The sequence below is a fragment of the Syngnathus acus genome, chromosome 10, assembly GCF_901709675.1.
Source record: "Syngnathus acus chromosome 10, fSynAcu1.2, whole genome shotgun sequence".
Taxonomy (NCBI): domain Eukaryota; kingdom Metazoa; phylum Chordata; class Actinopteri; order Syngnathiformes; family Syngnathidae; genus Syngnathus; species Syngnathus acus.
The window spans coordinates 22,441,417-22,459,814 of record NC_051095.1 but is presented as its reverse complement, the minus strand read 5'-3'; the positions used below and the strand labels follow the sequence as shown (position 1 = coordinate 22,459,814).

The 18,398-nt window shown below is 40.8% G+C and overlaps 1 protein-coding gene across 9 annotated transcripts in view; it reads left to right on the top strand.

Annotated features, from left to right (window-relative positions):
- The window catches only part of tenm2 (teneurin transmembrane protein 2), a 216,853-nt gene that overhangs the window by 179,385 nt on the left and 19,070 nt on the right, over positions 1-18,398 (top strand). For 7 of the 9 annotated variants that reach the window (XM_037262352.1, XM_037262350.1, XM_037262351.1 and 4 more), the window contains 9 exons: positions 811-933; positions 2,742-2,947; positions 3,500-3,695; positions 5,129-5,230; positions 5,632-5,826; positions 7,747-7,947; positions 9,808-9,993; positions 10,896-10,922; positions 18,044-18,190. In XM_037262352.1, the coding sequence (XP_037118247.1) occupies positions 811-933; positions 2,742-2,947; positions 3,500-3,695; positions 5,129-5,230; positions 5,632-5,826; positions 7,747-7,947; positions 9,808-9,993; positions 10,896-10,922; positions 18,044-18,190 (1,383 nt within the window). The remainder of the gene's footprint in view (positions 1-810; positions 934-2,741; positions 2,948-3,499; positions 3,696-5,128; positions 5,231-5,631; positions 5,827-7,746; positions 7,948-9,807; positions 9,994-10,895; positions 10,923-18,043; positions 18,191-18,398) is intronic. The other 2 variants (XM_037262353.1, XM_037262349.1) reach the window with 1 other exon arrangement.

The window sequence follows — 18,398 nt, the reverse complement described above, 5'->3', positions numbered from 1 at the left end:
TTTTAGGTTTCTAGAAGACATTTTTCACTGTTATTGCCAATGTTGAGTAGCTCCGTTTTCCTTAATTGGAACATCTAAATTTCATCATATATTCTATTGAATTCAAGGTTTCCATAAATTCTCTTTTCATGACTGTATGATATATGTTTATTGGTATGGAAATAAGAGAGTGATAATTCCGAGACAGAAACCACTTAAAATTGAGATAGAGAGATGGATGAGTGGGCCGCGTAGTTCATGTCTCAAATAAAGTTCTGAATAAGGACACAGAAAAATTGTTAAGAGCATGAGACACAAACACAGTCCTTTTCCTGCAGCAGACAATAATAGAACATGGAAGGAAGAGAGGAGGACAAGAGAAGGAGTCACGGAGTGATCCCTTCAGAGAGCAATCTGTCAGCTGCTCTCTGAGAGACGGTGTAAAGGCCCCCAAATAAAAGCAGGAGATGCTGTCAGCTTGAAAGACGATTGTGAGATGTTGAGCTATAGAGGAAGAAATTGTTAAAAAAAAAAGAGGGAACTTTTTATAGGTTTGTTGCTAGTTTTGTCAGACTTTCCTCAAGTTTATCCTTTAAGCTTTCCCCAGTGAGTTAATGGCTTCTTTTTTAATTGATGGCAGTGACACAGAATAAAAACAGAGTTCTATAAAAGCTGCCCTAGTAGTCGTGTAAATGACAGACTATACTTAGAGGGTTGGCCCTATGGCGTGATGAGCTTTCAAGCATGACAGTTATCATACCAGACTTTCGAGTGTATTGTTCACGTCATGTCTCTCACTCTCCTTCTTGTTGTCTGTTTGTTTGTTTGCAGCAATCAATCTACTTGGTTTGACATGGCAGCTGAAGCCGTCGGACGGCCCAGTTTTAAACAACGGACTGGGGTCTGCCGTGCCTGTGAACAGTGATGTGGCCACGCTGCCTTCTGGAGGCAGAGGTATGAACTACAACACTCATGCCCTCAGAAACCCGTGTCTGCAGAAACAGATGTGTTTGCAACTTGTAAGCAAAAACACACAACAGAACAAGACTGAATCCAATTATAGAGACTTTATGTCTCAATTTGAAACAAAACAGTTGAAAGTCTATCGCACTGTCCCTTTAAGTGATCTGGTAATAATCTTCAGCAACAACAAAAAAACGGTGTACGTACACGAAATGTTTTTCCTCTTTTATTATGTTGCATATTACTTGTATTCAAAGTAATAACAAATAATAACTGGATACATCTTTCCTGCAAGTTAAATTCTGAGATGATAATAAAGTCAGAGCTGAGGGCATGTTGAAAAAATAAGGAGCAGAAAAAAAACGGATAAATCAGTAGCAAAGTGTTTTTAGTTAAGTAGATTTTCACTTAACCCAGTCCTTGTGCAGTTCCATTTGCCGTAAATAATGATGGACCTACAACTAACAGTGTTGTTGTCTTTTGAGTTTACAAAAAAAAAGAATATAGCAATTTACAGTTCACTGCCCTTGCTTTCACAGATTTTAAATAACATTGTATGCCGCTAATAGAGTTTTGCCCTCAAATGGGCACACACCAATTTAAAGATGTCCATAAATTAGGGCAGCGTATGAGCTGTGCTATCACAAAGAGCTTTTTGGCCACTCTGCTGCGGTATGGAGGGCAATCGTCAGTTTATCAGCCAAATAAAATATAAGCAGATTCACCAACACCCCCCTTACAGTGTCTCTCACCCTTTTAAGGACCCCTGTATTTTTCTTGTTTCACTTACTCTGCTTACATAGCATGGACTACATTTGGGAAGCTACTTTGTGCCTAAGATCAGTATTACTGAGAAGACTGTTCCCTAGATGTCTCGACGATGCAGATGTTCTTCTTGGCTGTTTTACCTTTATTTCTTAGCTATTCTATGCACACTTCTTTCCTGCCTGAGCTCCAAAGATGCCATTGTTAGATGGCTGATCCGATTGCAGGTTGCTGTGAGTGTCATCCTGCAACTGTGTCTGTTTAGTATCACTAATCTTTAAAACTGATAATAAAGGTTTTAGATTACTCAACCGTACCATACTGCATCTGAATGTTGCAGTGAACTACATTTATTTTCACATTAACAAATCTAGCAAACGGTTCCATTAGATTCTGAAGTCTTCTAGATCTTTTTCTTGAATGTCTGTTATACCAAAAATAACTACCATAAGACTGTATTTTCCCAGTTTAGACTATTTAATGATGCCAAGAAAATTGAGTGCATGGACAAGTGTTTTAATCACACCCATGGAGGAGAGCGGCATAACCTAAATATATGTTGGAGTTTTCCGATGTGTGATCACAGTCCTAACTGGTTTAAAATGGTCTAAACTAGCTATGTAGAAGATTAGGAAGAGGCAGTCACAGCGATACAACAGTCTGACCGGAGTCGCAATCTAATTTTGTGTGCCAAAGGGGCCAAAATTGAACAGTTCTCATCCTCTGCTTTTCTAATGCCCTGAAGTTTATGATAAGTTTATTTTGATGTAAATCGACAACTTTTGAATCAGATAACTTGGAATGGGTAAATGAAGTGTCAAATTTGCTTCATGAACCAGTAGTTGTATTTTTGGACTCTTCTAGATGGCACTGGCTGGTTGTTGGTTTGAAGAAAGGAGTTTAGAAAACAGTCAGAGTGCTTTCTAGTGCCATCTAGAGGAGTCAAGAAAATACAACTGGTTCATGAAGCTTCATTTGCCCATCACTACAGACAGTAATCACAAATTATGCAGTTTCTTTCCCCTTTGCTTCAGGTCCTTGGACAGGGCGGAACAGCAGTATAGACACGGGCAACATTGATGTTGGGAGAAGAGTGACCCAAGAAGTACCGCCCGGTGTCTTTTGGAGGTCCCTGATGTACCTCAGTCAAGCGCAATTCCTCAAGTTCAACATTTCCTTGGGCAAGGATGCCCTGTTCGGAGTCTACATTCGCAAGGGCCTGCCCCCCTCACACGCACAGGTAAATAGCGGCAATAACAATTATCGAGCAAATACTTCCTTGACCTATATTCTCTGATCACACAAGGAGCATTTTATCAATCACTATATCTGTTTTGATCTGCTTAATTAGTCCCATGGATGGAGAATCCATTTGAATTCTTTATCATGTTATATTATGTGATTCATTGCTCCAATAAGTAAATTAAATCCATGATTTACATTTAATTAAATCTTACAGTAATGTGACTTTTATACCCCCTATTAATTGCAAAGTCTTCTGTTAAGATCCATGTTGATTTGCAGATAACAGTTTCACTTGACAAAGTAAGACTTAAATCTGTGGCCATAGGGCTCTTTGGTCCTTCTGGTTCTCTCTTTCTTGCCTCCTGTAGCTTTGGCTGACAGTTTACAACCACTCACTTTTACTGACGGGTCTATATTTTTCCACCTATACCTCTAAAAGGCATACTCCTAAAAGAACAACATTTGTACGTCATTGCTGGATTACAGATTTTACGCTATTTTAATTCCTCCATTTTCACTGAAATTTCTCACCTGCATTCTCTTGCAGTATGATTACATGGAGCGCTTGGATGGGAAGGAGAAGTGGAGTGTGGTTGAGTCTCCACGAGAAAGGAGGAGCATTCAGACTGTGGTCCTTAATGAGGCGGTGTTTGTCCAGTACCTGGATGCTGGAGCCTGGCATCTGGCCTTTTACAATGACGGTCGGGAGAGAGAGACAGTTTCCTTCAGCACAAACATAATGGGTGAGTCAGTTCAATAATGAAAAAAAGAAAAAAAAGTAGTAAGATGTACGTATGTCTAGTCTAGCCACTCTAATAGGAGGGCTTTCAAAATGTAATGCGTGCTGTATAGTGTAAGATGTTTATGATAGTATGCACGTACTGTATATAATAGTTCTCTCTCAGATGAGCGTAATTCAGAGCAACGCAGCTACTTTAATGATTTCGTCTTTCTGGTCTTTTCTGGTGATGAGGGTTTTAGTCGCCCCACTCTCTCTGCAATGTTGTGCAATAACCAGAACTATAGTGGTTAAATTAATCACTTTCTTATAGTCCATCCATCCATTTTCTGTACTGCTTTGTCCCCACAAGCGTGCTGGTGCCTATCCCAGCGGTCATCGGGCAGTAGGCAGGGGACACCCTGAACCGGTTGCCAGCCAATCGCAGGGCACACAGAGACGAACAACCACTCGCACTCACAATTTGGAGGGGCAATTTGGAGTGCTCACCCGGAGAAAACCCACGCGGGCACGGGGAGAACATGCAAACTCCACACAGGGAGGGTCGGAGGTGGAATCGAAACCACACCCTCCTAACTGTGAGGCGGACGTGTTAACCAGTGCGCCACCGCCGCCCTCTCTCTTATAGTGTCACTCGAAAACATACTAATGTACGTTTGTAAAGGCACATTTTGATCTTATTCCTGACCAGTGCAATTGGTATGCATTTTCGTTGTCCTCTTAGTAATCGGCAAAAAATGACTACTCGGTTACTTCAAATAGTCACCAATAAAAAGCCGAGATTAATATAGCTCCAACCCTGTTTGTCAAAAATGGAATGCCGTTTTAATCATACACTGTAAAGTTGAAGAGCTGCAATTAATTTCTCCTGTGTTTGGGGCACGAGAAAATGACAGAACCAGTCGAGCAGAGTGAGAAAGAACCCTTCGCTGTTGCCGTCTCATGTCAGCCCTTTTACACGAGTAGAACTGTCGAGGAACAGAGGCCGAGGTGGCAAGGGCATGGCGGAGTGAGTAAAGAGTGGGGGGAGCTGGTGGAAAGCCATAATGGTGGGAGCGAAGCTTCAATGGGGTGAAGTGATGGGAAGGATGTGAGGAGTGGAAGAGAGGTTGCATTAGGATAAGAGGCAGACAAGGGCTGCAGATTCAGAGGAAGTAGATGAGGTCACTGAGAGAAGAGAAGGGAAGGCACTGGTGTAGAAAGAATGAGATCTGAGAAAAACATAATTGGACTTTATTAGCAAACTCCACTAAATTATTTTCTTGGTGGATTTGGGGACATCAAAAGTGCAACACCACTGCAAAAAGGCACTGGAAAGGAATAAATACATTTCCTTTTGATGCTGTATGTTTATAGGTGTATGGTTTATTGAACACCTTGATGCTTTCTTACGGTCTTTTTTCTCTCCCTGTCTGTCACACTTTGTCTTCCTCACAGATTCTGTGCAAGAGTGCCCGCGCAATTGCCATGGTAACGGAGAGTGCAATTCTGGTGTATGCCATTGCTTCCCAGGATTCCACGGCATGGACTGCTCCAAAGGTATTGGCTGCTTACAATGGTGTTCCTTCCATCACACAACTTGTCTAATTAGAGAAACATCATGAAGAGAGTAGGATTGGGACGATTAAGTGCCCTAAAGATGGCGTGTTGGGCGGTGACAAGATGACTGATGATGAATGGCAGCTCCTCAAGCTAATGTCTCCCTTGCTCTGTTCTCACCTGAGATCGACAGCTTTGATGAATAGTTTAGTTACCTTTTGCCTGTAATTACTCTTTGTGTCAGTGCCACTCTCTATCCCCCTAACCACTCTATTTAGCCAGGAAAGGGAAGGTGTGGTAAGAATGGTGTGTGTGGACGTGAGCAGAGTGACTTTTTTACAAATCTCATTAAAATTAACTTAATTGTCCCCCCTCTCTCCTCCTTTCTTGTGTTCTGCCAGCGGCATGTCCAGTGCTTTGTAGTGGAAATGGGCAGTACGACAAGGGCTCCTGTGCATGTTACAGTGGCTGGAAAGGACCTGAATGTGATGTCCCTGTCACACAATGCCTTGACCCTCTTTGCAGTGGCCACGGCAGCTGCACCAATGGCAACTGTGTGTGCTCCATCGGCTACAAAGGACAAAGCTGTGCTGAAGGTGAGAGGTGGTCCATTTAAATGAGTGGGATACTCACGAAGGTTGAAGTAATGATACATAAGTGATATGGCCGTAATCTGGTTAAAGTAAGCCGTTTTAAACGGTCTATAATTGCCCAAAATGACAACAAACATTTTTTCTCTTATATATTGCTTTGGCCACACTAAATAAAGCTCCTCCCTTCACTTTTACGTTGTTCCTTGGTCCCAAGATGCTTCAAGATTGCGCCAAAGCAATATTTCTATATTAGATCCGGCTTTGTGCAGGGAACAAGCCTTTTGATGAATGGTTGACAAAAAAAGTCAGCAACAAGGAAAATCGCAAATGATCAAAAGCGACAACACGGTTTCACTGTTTAGTTATGGCATCATCAGAGTGTCTAGTGCGGTAATTTACCTTAATATTTAATCTCGGACTTCTCAGAGAGGCCCAGTGAGCTGGCACAAACTTTAAAATCAAAAGGTGCATTCAGTTTGTAATTCATCATTGCTGCCCAAAAAGGTGAGACATTGAGCGCAGTCTGCATTACGTAAAGCACCGGCTAATACTGGATGGTTTCGTTTTCATGATAGCACTTTACATACTAGGATCAAATCTTTAACGTGATTGAAAATTGAATTGAACTGATATAGCTGTCCATGTAATACCCTACTTGTGATTATAGGCTTGATGAAGATACATTGCTGAATGTCATTTCTTTTCCCAGATATAATGTCTCCACATATGGTGATTATTTTTTAAGAAACATGGTTGTTTGCAGCCATACAAGCACATCGTACGTCCACTGCTACACTCAGACTAACTCCAGTGTGACAGCTCGTCATTGCTCAATCTCCCGCTGAGCGAGTGTCCCTTCCCTCTATATATACACAAAATTGACGGATGATACTGCAGCCAAAAACATCACTGATTTTTATTAAGGGATAAAATCGCATCTATTGATCTCTGTTAAGAAGTACCTGCCTGCCACACTCTTGGTCGTCAAAATGATGGATGAGCAACACTTGGGCATACAAGTTTAAGAGGGTGTAGTCAAAGAAGCAATATGAGGTTATATACATACCGGTAAGAATGGGAGATGTGAGAAATGAGAAACAGTGTGTGTCCCAGTGGGAAAGATGAGGAGGAGGAGGATTAGGAGTGCAGTAGGATGAGTGTTCAGGAGATTGTCTGGCCAAAGAGGTCAAGACAATAGGCCGCAGAACGAGGTCAGCGTTGGCTCCTGGTCCCCACCTCAAATCAATTTCTTCTCCTCTGGTTTCATATCTGATATTCATCCCAGCAGAGTCCCTCAGACAATTTACCTGGAGTGCCGCTGACATGAAAATCAATAGCTGTGAGCCGCCTTTTCTGCCAGGCAAACACAAATGGAGGTTGCGATGTGTGAGCATGTGTGCAAAAGGTTGGGGGGTGGTCAATAGAGGCTGAGGAGTGCAAAGAGGACAAGGTGAGGCTGAGTGAGCAGAGAAATAGCAAAGAGGACAAACCAGAGGTAGGGTGAGCTAGGATGGGGGTGGGTCTTTTGCTTGAGAGATAATTTGTCAAATTGCTGTTTCTTTTGTTGTGCATCTTTTTTTTCCAAAGCGGGCTGTTTGTCAGATTCTCTTGAGTATACATCACATGCACATATGACACACATACACACTGAATGATGTTAGTTTGGCTTGTTGCTCTTTTATAGCGGCACACAATTAAAAGATGCTGCTATTCATTATTGCGTGCTTTACTTGCCTCAGTAATGTGTGCTAATGTTGTCTTTTATTCTGTTATCTTTTGGTGTACACAAAGGATGAAAATATGGCTCTTGTCATTTCTGTTTTTAAACACCTACTCATAACATTTCTTTGTCTTCAAGCGCAAATTGTGATTTTCTCATTAGTGTTGGTCTTTTTTTGATTGGATTTCTCATCCTTTATGCAGTGGATTGCCTAGACCCGACATGTTCCAACAATGGCATCTGTGTGAATGGTGAATGCCACTGTAAGCCAGGATGGGGAGGTCTCCACTGTGAGCTGCCTCGGGCTCAGTGTCCGGACCAGTGCCACGGTCATGGTGCCTTCATTCCCGACACTGGGCTGTGCAGCTGTGACCCGAACTGGATGGGACCTGACTGCTCCATGGGTAAGTACAAATATGGCAATTATATATATTTGTTTTGTGGATTTAAAGGGGAAATTAACTCCAAAATGTTGTTTGTTGGGGCACATACAACATATTCTTTTAAAGAAAATGTTTTGGTTGGCTTCCCCTTTGATGGTATTTCACCAGTTAAAATCAAAATAACAAATCTGAACACCTGAGTGTGACAGTCTGCAGTACGGTATGTGGCAAAGTCTTTGATTTGCATTTTTAATGTTATAATAACTCTCAAGCAGAAAGTATTATATGTAATAATACAAAATGAAAGACAACATTTAGAAAAGGCTAAAATGAGATTTATTGCATGTGACTACTCTTTAATTCATCACGATTTACAGTATGAACTATCTGCTACCTTTAAGAAAATTTGTACAATTGAGGTGGAAACTGGTACGCAATCAAATGATTGCAATGGGAAAAAAAATAATGTCTGCCGTAGATATTTTCTTAGTAACGTTTCTTGTGATGAATCCATAAACATAACACTTATTTCTGTATTTTAATATGTATAATTATTTCATGATAGCTCAAAATGTTTTGGTGATGACAACCAAAATAATATTGCAAATGCTATAGATATTAAAGGTAGAGTACACCCGCCTAAGAAAGTGATGTGTAAAAAAAAAAAAAATTACCCTTCCCTAAAAAACAAACCACCCTTCCCTTTGCTTCTGTGAGAGCAAAGCTGTATTTAATAAAAAAACATTTTCAAAAGTCAAAATAAATCTGCTTCTATTTTTACTGTTCAGCTTTCAAAGGACTTGGTGAAAATTTAGCACCCTTTTAAGATTACCAATGCAGTCATTACAGGGCATAATACACGAGGAAAGACAAGTTTTCTACCATAATTACTATGATGAAAATTACAGTACTATGTAGTGACACCTACCTTATCATAAATTCACATTGTGAAGTGGAAAACAAACCATGCTGTGCATACATATCAGGAGCGTTTTTACATTCCATGCCTTAATAAAATAAAGCCAGCAGCGATTCTCAGCGACAAGACCTCAGTATTTATTAAAAGTGCAGCAATGCTTGACTTTAATATAAACAACAATGTTCTACTCAGCCGTATCAATCAGCAAGTATAGTATTCAAAACAACTGTGCAGATTACATCCCTAGCACACGGGGGTTTCAGACACATAATAATAATTATTGTCACATACATTTGTCTCCAAATATCCACTATAATGGAGGTGCAGGGAATGTGCACGTTTCAATTTGTCTGCATCATTGAAGTTGTCACAGGCAGTGCAACAAACACTGCAATTAATATTAAATAAAAAATAATCAAATAAAGTACTATATTCATGGTTTAAATCAGGATGTCCACCACCTCCAACAATATTACATCTGTTATTAGCCTTCAGATAAAATCAGGCACCATCAAAGGTACATTAATTATGTAGCAATATTAGCATTAAAATCTCCACCATAGAACATTGCAAAGCTTAAGATTGCATTTCATGTTAATGGGAGAATGTAGCATGATCCGAAATTTCAAATGCACCGATGCTCCACATTAGGATGCCTCTTGTCAGCACGTTTTGAACCCATTCTTTTTAAAATCGTAATAATCTTTAGTCTCATCTTCATGACAAAGCTGCTTAGAAGTCTAGTCTTACACCATTGCTAAGTACAAGTAGCGACAGAGCTTAATGAATACAGTTCTCAGTGTCTTCAAAACTGAACATGAATATCATGATTAAAGCAGAATGTTTTATACAGCTCCTGTACTGGATCAGTGGAGATGTCCACTCCATGTTGGAGTCATCACTGTTAAGTAGTTTTCAATTTTCTGTGTGCATACGTATTTGATCTCACTTTGGTCCTGCAGAGGTGTGTTCCGTAGACTGCGGAACACATGGCGTGTGTATGGGTGGAGCTTGTCGCTGCGAGGATGGCTGGACAGGAGCAGGCTGTGACCAGCGTGTGTGCAACCCGCTTTGCATCAAACACGGAACCTGCAAGGATGGCAAATGTCAGTGTCACCAGGGCTGGAATGGAGAGCACTGCACTATCGGTGAGAGCAATTTACTGTGTGTGTGTGTGTGTGTGTGTGTGTGTGTGTGTGTGTGTGTGTGTGTGTGTGTGTGTGTGTGTGTGTGTGTGTGTGTGTGTGTGTGTGTGTGTGTGTGTGTGTGTGTGTGTGTGTGTGTGTGTGTGTGTGTGTGTGCGCGCGCGCGTGCGTGCGTGCGTGCGTGTGTATGCAGCAGCACCCAGTCAAATTAAACTGTCAACCCCTTCCAACTTTGTCAATGAATGAGGCTATAAGAGTTTGAGGGAGATCGAGAATCAACCAGAACAAAAAGAGGGTGGTTCACAAAATCCAAAGCAAGATTTAGCATTTTTCTAAGCCTACCAAACAGCAGGTTTATTTGATAAAAGGTGAAACTTTTCACTCCAGTGATGTCAAAAAATGTGAATGGTTGGCGTATTTGTGTTTCACCCAATGTCAATCAATTAATGTCGCATATTGACATCACTGTCACTCCAGATGGATGAGTGCCAGATTGTTTGGATTCACCCATAGTGCTTTTAGTGGCAATGTCTCATTTTGCTGTCACCGCCAGCGCTGTGATTGCTACCTAATACACACACACACACATAAGCCCAACACTTACATGCACTCAAACACATCTCACTCCGACACATAGGAAAGCACAGGGGAATAGCAGTTTATGATCTCCTCATTTTCCCCATCAGAAAGTAGGGCAGCTTTGACTGCGGCATCAGCCTGAGATGAAAGAATTGTCAGGCCTCAGCTTGGCGCAGTGCAAACTTCACCAGCAGCAGACACTCACAGCTTATCTCAGCTTGCCCGTTGTTCATTTCAGCTCTGCATGGTGTTTCTTGCATCGATTTATTCATTTCCTTTTCAATTCTCCCCATCTCTTACCTTTTGCACGTTTTCTCCCACTGCAGACCATGGGAGCATGGTTGACAAAGCAGGTACCGTATCTTGACTCTGGTGTTTTGCTCATTAGCCTGTGGTGGTAGAAGCTAGCTGCTCCATTTGTGGGTTCTTGGCCTGGCTTGGCTCCGTAGACTCTGTGGCGCTATCTGTACGTACGTAGATTAGGGTGCCAGCCTCAATGATAACTGCCTACATGTAGTGCACTCCCTGTTGTCGCAGTGCACTACTGCAGGAGTCTGGTGTCATTGAGCCCTGATGTGGGCTGCCGTAGAGCCGAGTGTGGTCTCAGCAGTGTTGAGGCGCTGTGCTGTCAAAGTGTGGATGTGCATGCATGTGAGAGTGTTCCCGTGTAACACAAATACACAAGAATCTACTAATAAATAGCTTTGGTATTCGAGTCATGTATTACGTGAAGCTGTGCTGCTTCACAAAAGGAGAAAACGATGAAAGGCGGAAAGAACATTTGAAGTAATTGGAAAAATTCATAGGCAGCTGATGCAAAAATTGCAGAGCTTTTGATTGTTTGTGTGCCTTTGTATTTGGATATTTGAGGCACCTTTCATGGTCAGAGCAGTATTTTCTCAGTATGCACATATCCAATTTCTGCTTGAATTCTAGACCTCTTCAATAAATTCACCTGGTTCGATTTACAGCTTTAACAAATCTTGTAGGATCACTAATATTGTGTTGTTTATTGCATGTGGCTCTCTAATTATTCTTAGCCTGTTTGTTTCTCAAATGCTAGTCTCAATTTGACAATTATGCTGCTCTTCTAATATTAAAAACAAAATGTTACTGATTTATTAACCTTCATGCAGCTCAAAATATGCGTCGCAGCTGCTTATGTGCTACAACTGGCAGCAAGATTTGTTGATTTTTTTTTTTTTACTAGTTCGAACCATGGATTAATAAAAGCATTTCCAAAGAAAGTAGAAAACGCATGACACGCCCTACATGAACTATTTTAAACACAAACATCAGTCGTGTAACCTCAAGTAACAGATGACAGTTTACAATCGTGAAGATGAAGGTGACGTCTTACCGCGGTGACAACAGGAGTAGAAATCACACTAAACATTTTTAATTAGCTATTATTTTGCAAATATAAATATATTTATATTACTTTTTAATTGAAATTGGTTACACACTTTATGCTCCACAGCAGTAAACTGGACTCGCAAATCGGGAAAGGCGCATTCATTCTCCATCAGCATCTCTCCCCCACTTTCAGCTTCAACACAATTGACTCAAAAAGACAATGACTATTTAATTTGAAAGCAAGCCTCAACCAAGCAACTTCTTTCAGAATGTTTTTGTTACAGAAAAAATTGCATGTCCTTGGTAGCAGCTCACTGATTTCTTAATGCGACAGTTTTTTGTTGTTCTTTTTACACCCAGTTTCTTAAAAAGATGCTTTGTTATGATCACGTTTGATATCAATATGTTTTTTTGGCTTCAGCAATTTTTTTTCCTGTCTGAGATGAAATGACTCTTTGAGTATTTAAGCTTGTTATCAACCCCTGCCTTACAGGTAGAGCTTGTCATCTGAACTGATGCCAGGTTCAGTGCAGACTGTGTGGCAGTACGAGTCCCCAGAGCACCGATCAGAGGGTCCTCTCATCTTCTGCACTTAATGCAAAAGCTTATATGAAAATCCAGTGCAGGAAAAGAAAAAAAAAGTTAAAGGCCAGGGTTAAAGATAGAGCAGAAGTAATTAGTGAAACAAATGAAGCAAAATGGAGACAGTTCAACTACATGAGCTAAAGGAATATATGTTACAGCTTGCTTAGAATGTCACTGTTAAAGTGCAGTGTTATCGGATCTACCTTTATGCAGCAGTTCCGACAGTATATGTATGACCTTTACTGTACGACCTTTAGAATAGGGGCGGCCGAAAAAAGTCAATGCTGATTTTTTTTTTTTTTTATCACAGTGAAGTTTAACTTTCTTTTGTGCACTTTGTTCTCATTCTTTCTATCTATCGGTCTGTTTCATCGTCTCCCTCACTCCTTAAAAATGATCTTTGTTCATACACCCTGACACACACAGCCAACCACAGAAGCGCGGGTGTGCCCCATAAGGAGAGGCATTTTGCTCTTCTTATCAGGGGATTTTGGAGAACTGCTCCATTAGTGGGGAGGGAGGCGTTAATAGTTTCTGAAAATCCCACTTTATTCTAGTTAGTATGAGTGGGTATTGACTGAGGCCTGGCATTAAAGAGAGAGCATCCCCATGTTGGCCTGCCCAGGCAAGCCGATCAATGCCCGCTATGGATTGTCCTGTCTAGTTTTCATAAGTATCACTACTTTAAATGGCAACTGCATTTAATAGGCAATCACTGCTAACTGCCTTTGTTCTTTCAGTTCAATGCTGAGCCACAAAGTAGTTCAGCCTGATAGTTCATAATCATGAATGGTCCGCTGATGCAGAAACTAGTAATAATAATTATAGATTTAAAAAACAAAGGTCGTTAACCATTCCCCGCCCTGTCCGTTCACAAAATTATTTCTTGTTCAAACAAGATGGCTCATTGTTTTTCTCAAAGTCCTTTGTTGACTTTTTTTCTCATCTGCTGGTGGTTTGGTGGACATATGATAGAATGCCAATCGAGGAAAAACGCTTGTTAATTTAGCTGCTGCCACTATTAGATTGGACTATTTATATTCATAATGCATGGCTTTATTGACGTAGCGATTTGTTAGAGGGCAAAACCCTGTACTGCGACTTGACTGAAAATGTGTTCATTAATCTACAGAGAAGGACTCCATGAAAAGCATTTCATTTTCATAATCTCTCATTCAGTCAGTCTGCCCTTCTCACTCTGTGCCGTCACACTATTCAAGCTCGTATCTAGTGTGACTGTGTGTGCGTGTGTGTGTGTGTGTGTGCGTGCGTGCGTGCGTGCGTGCGTGTGTTTGGAACGGAGTGTGAAAGTGTGCATCTTTTATCGGTCAACCCTGCCATCCTCTCTTGGGGAAGACTTGTTTCCTTATGGATTGCGGAAATCACTCTTTTTCCTGCTGGAGAAAACATTGTCATTGAGTGTCATGATGTATTTCACTCTTCCTGAAAGGTAGAATGTGAAATACATTTTTGAGTCAGAGCTGGAAAGTTGCAATTTACATTTTTCGTAACTTGGATGGCTGTTTTGGAGGCTCACTGAAAGGCAATACTGTTTCACATACAAGTGAAATTGACTTTTGTTTTTTTCCTTTCTCCTTTTTTAAAAAATCTTAATATGTATTTATAAATATCATTAACAAGAACCAAGGATTGGATGTCCTAAAATTACAAATCTCTGGTATCCCTCCAACACCAAACAGCTTGGTCTGGAGCCTCAAGCAGGAAGGACTAACGCCTGGATAAAGTGCTTGGGCTCTGTATTTGTGCCCAGTGCGAATTTGGCGTAAATCTGCGCATGGGCGGACTAGGCCACTTGGTATTTTCACAGACGCATGCAGCTTGGCCCAGTGAGAAACGGGTGTTTTGCACTGTTTTGGTTGTGAGCACAACCAGTGGAAGAAGCTCTGCTCGTTCCCTTTAAAATTGACACGCGAGAGGATCATTCCTTGACATGTCGGAAAGCAGAACTTGATTTGCTGGAGACCCAAATATGCATAGTATGTTCATGAGGAACTGCAAGCAGACCTCCACAGGCAAATACACAGCCAAGTAACTTGGGCACAGACTTCCACCTGGATCGTTCATGCCCATTTCAGAGCAACCCTCACTCCCAACCCACCCGATGATTTTGAGGGTTCGAAACACACATACATATTTGTGAATGAAATACCTCCGTCTGCCAGACCGCTAAACAAGACTTGCACTGTCACAAAAAAATCAAGATGTGCCAGTTTATACGCTTGACCGCTCCTGTCTGTCTGCAAATAGAGAGCCCTTTGAGTTCGAAAAACTACAGGTTGTTGCTCTTTGCAAAGTCTATTGTTCAATCAATCTACAGGGGCTGCTGATTTTATAATTTTGGTTTTCAAAATAAAACGTGTTGCAATGCTCCCATTATCTTTTTACATTGTTAAATAGCATAACAATACTGGTAACGATCGGTTGAGTCTATGATAACTGTGTAAAAATGGTCATCTCTGGAGTTCCATTGTAATACTACACAATTTATTTTCATGGTGGTGTTCTTATACAGTTTACCCTTAGGACACAATGTATATAGTAGCGCTTTTTGACATGTTGCCCCATGTTGTCGTCACTTTGTTTCCATTATTCATCCTTTGACAACCCGTATTGAATTATGCAAAGTCCTTATTGCTTTGAATATCTGATTTTCACTCAATCTCGTTAAATTGATGATAGCTTTGCAATGCTAGTGGCAAAGCACTCTTGGCTAGGGTCTTAGGTTAGAGCAGTCAAAATTCATGTTATGCAGGATGCGCCCATTTATGCATACACATGCATGCAAATACTCACATTTAATTGAATACACTTGTATTGTCCCATCTGAAAGTGATACTCCCAGGCCATCAAAATCCCATTACATGCACTGATTCTGAAGTGAGAGAGGAACGAACAGATTGATAGAAGGATACACAACAGTTACAAATCGTAAAACATTGTTTATATTCAAATTGAGGTGATGAATTGGGTTATTGAGCGATAGATACTTACACCATTCTACCATGTACTTTTTGATGAATCTCATCTGTCAATCAAACCACGTGAGCTGTCAATCGTGCACTTATCTGATGTAAGTGACCGGCTCTCCGTTTAAAGGGTAAAATTCTGTACTTTAGCCCCTCTGCAGTAACGCAGTCTGTAGGGAAGACGAGAATTGATTTAAGCCGGTACGGAAAGAAGATTCGTTCCGAGTCTAACCGCTGTTCAGGTAACTAATCTATTGTTAGATTAATTCCATCATTTCCAGACGCCGGTCCCGCTGAAATTAAAGAAACCCGAGGGTTGAGTAACTACTTTGTCGAGACCCCGGATCTCCTCGATCGCGGCCGTTTCAGCGGCTCTCCTTTCCTATCAAGATTGTTGCTTTTGTTATCCGCTCGGAATAGTTTAGCTGTCTTTGTTAAGACCGCGGGAACTCGTTTATTTTCACTAGCGTACACTCACACTAGCTGAGTTTAAGTTAACGGTTTCGAACCAGATTCTGACACTCCCTGATGTCAAGGATTAAAGCTGTCTTCATTTAATAAAGAACTGAACGGTTTAAAGTATGACTATGATAGAGAAACAAAAGAGATTTAAAGCATAAAAGATCAAAATACTCATTCATCGAAATTAAATGATTATAAAGTAGAAATTTAATGAATAAGCAAGAAAGAGAATTACAAGTTTCAATTGTTCGAACAATTAACAATAATTTCCACTCACCATTCTCAATAGAGCAAAAATTATTCAGTCTCGAAGTTCTCTCGATTGAAAACTCAAAAATATAGTAAAAAAGGGTAAGAGGCTAGAGGTCTAAAATGCTGTTTGGTGGAAAAGTCGAGTGATCAGTTCTCCTTGTTCCAAAATCCGAATTCTGTTTAAAAGAACAGGCTGGCCTAAAGAATGGAGATGACGACGCCCTAATAATGGCTCCTCTCTCCTGCACCAAGGTCTGCATCTCCTCGCCTGTCTTTGAGCTTAAAATTTGACTAAGTCCAATTTGAAGATAGTATAAATTCATTTTAACGGACCTAGGGTTAATCTCAGAAAGAATGAAATCTATCTTTGTCTAATCGGCGTTCTCGACCCACGGCAGTAGCCGCAGGGGCCATACCCCTGACGGGGAAAGCCCACCGGGCGAGAGAGAGCGATGCTCTTTGTCTGAACGAACCTTTTATACCAGTCCAGTTCGTGGGTACTATGCCTGCTAGGTCACGTACCAGTTTTTTTCCATGATGTCATACATTGGCCTCAGATGACCCAAATGCTTCCAGAATAGACTGCACCTGCATCTCGGCCGGTCTCAACCGGATTCAACCAGATGAGGTGACCATGTTCTCACGGAAGTAACAATTTTCTCAGGGATGCTTCATCCTGTTTCCCACTCCCAAATCTTGTCAACTGTCCATCAACGTGACATTTGCAAATGTTTTTTCTCTGACTTGTGTTCCGTCAAACAGCATTTTGTTTAGGCTTCAACTGGATGAACGTGACCGAGGTCACGCTCATATGTGGGACCTCAGTCTTCCACCACTTAGTATCACCATTAACCCTTTCCGCCTCCTTGTCTTCGCTCACATTCATACATTCATGTGTAAATGGAACATCAATATTAGATACATGTTTGATACTGATCAAACATCCTGACAATAATAACACAATAGTCAATTTAACACATAATCATAACTATGATCGTGGATTCTCTTAATCAGCAGGTTAAAACATTCAAGCATCTTCAAAACATATTTTAACAAGCTGGTGACCTCTAGGTCAAGCTCAAGCGTGGGATTGCAGTCTTCCACCCACGGTATCACTGTCAGCCCCTTGTCCTTACTCAACTCTTAATACATTCATGTGTAAATGAAACATCAGTGCTATGATGCTGCTCAAGTTGCTACTAACTATACAATATTGCAAAGCAGAATAAAATAAAGTATATTGCAGCTTACTCTAACTGTGATTAACATGTCTCATTCTCATTGCCTAACGATGAGCATGGGCTTCCCTAGTTAGCAAATTAAAATATTCAAGCAGTTTCAAAGTATATTATAGCAAAACAAAATAATATAACATAATCCAAAATTGTGTGTTGCTGTGCCTCAGAACAAGTCTTCATCTAATCGATGACTTTTTAAACTATTAATTTACTATGTTAGATCAATCTGACTTTTGCACCATCTTCTGGTGAAATTTGGAACGGGAATGGAGGTTTACTGGTTCAACCAACAAATTCCCCTTTACCAATTAACAATAGTTAATTTTGAAGAAGTAACTTTTAAGTAACCCCTACTCAGGCCCCCTTCTTCAGGTCTTCCATGTCAAGCTTTGAAATTTGGAATTTCATCTTAGCCAATTCGTCTGGGCCAAATCCAATACACACTCACGCACCATCTTTTACCATCCTATCCACCATGTAACTCGACAGAGCACATGTCCAATTGCATAAGACTTCGTGTAAAACCTCATCCTGCCTCTCTGTCATCATCCCACCTGCCTGGACCTCTCTTATCTTGCTCCTTATCCTACCCAGATGGCTGTCCTAACCTATGTAATGGGAATGGGCAATGCACCATGGGACAGCAGAGTTGGCATTGTGAATGTCAAACCGGTTGGAGGGGCCCTGGGTGCAGTGTTGCCATGGAGACCTCTTGCGCCGACAACAAGGACAACGAAGGAGGTGATCAAGGGCGAGCAGCTAAAAAAACATGCAGGGATATTGATTTCCATTTTCTACAAAATAAAGAAATTTTACGTAGAGTTAAAAAAATGATTTCATAAATTAAGATAAACATGAAGCCATTATTCACAATGATCACATGTATTTGTTAAAATACTGACAAGCTTGTATAGAATTAGTTTTGATTCATTGCAACAGATTCATTGTT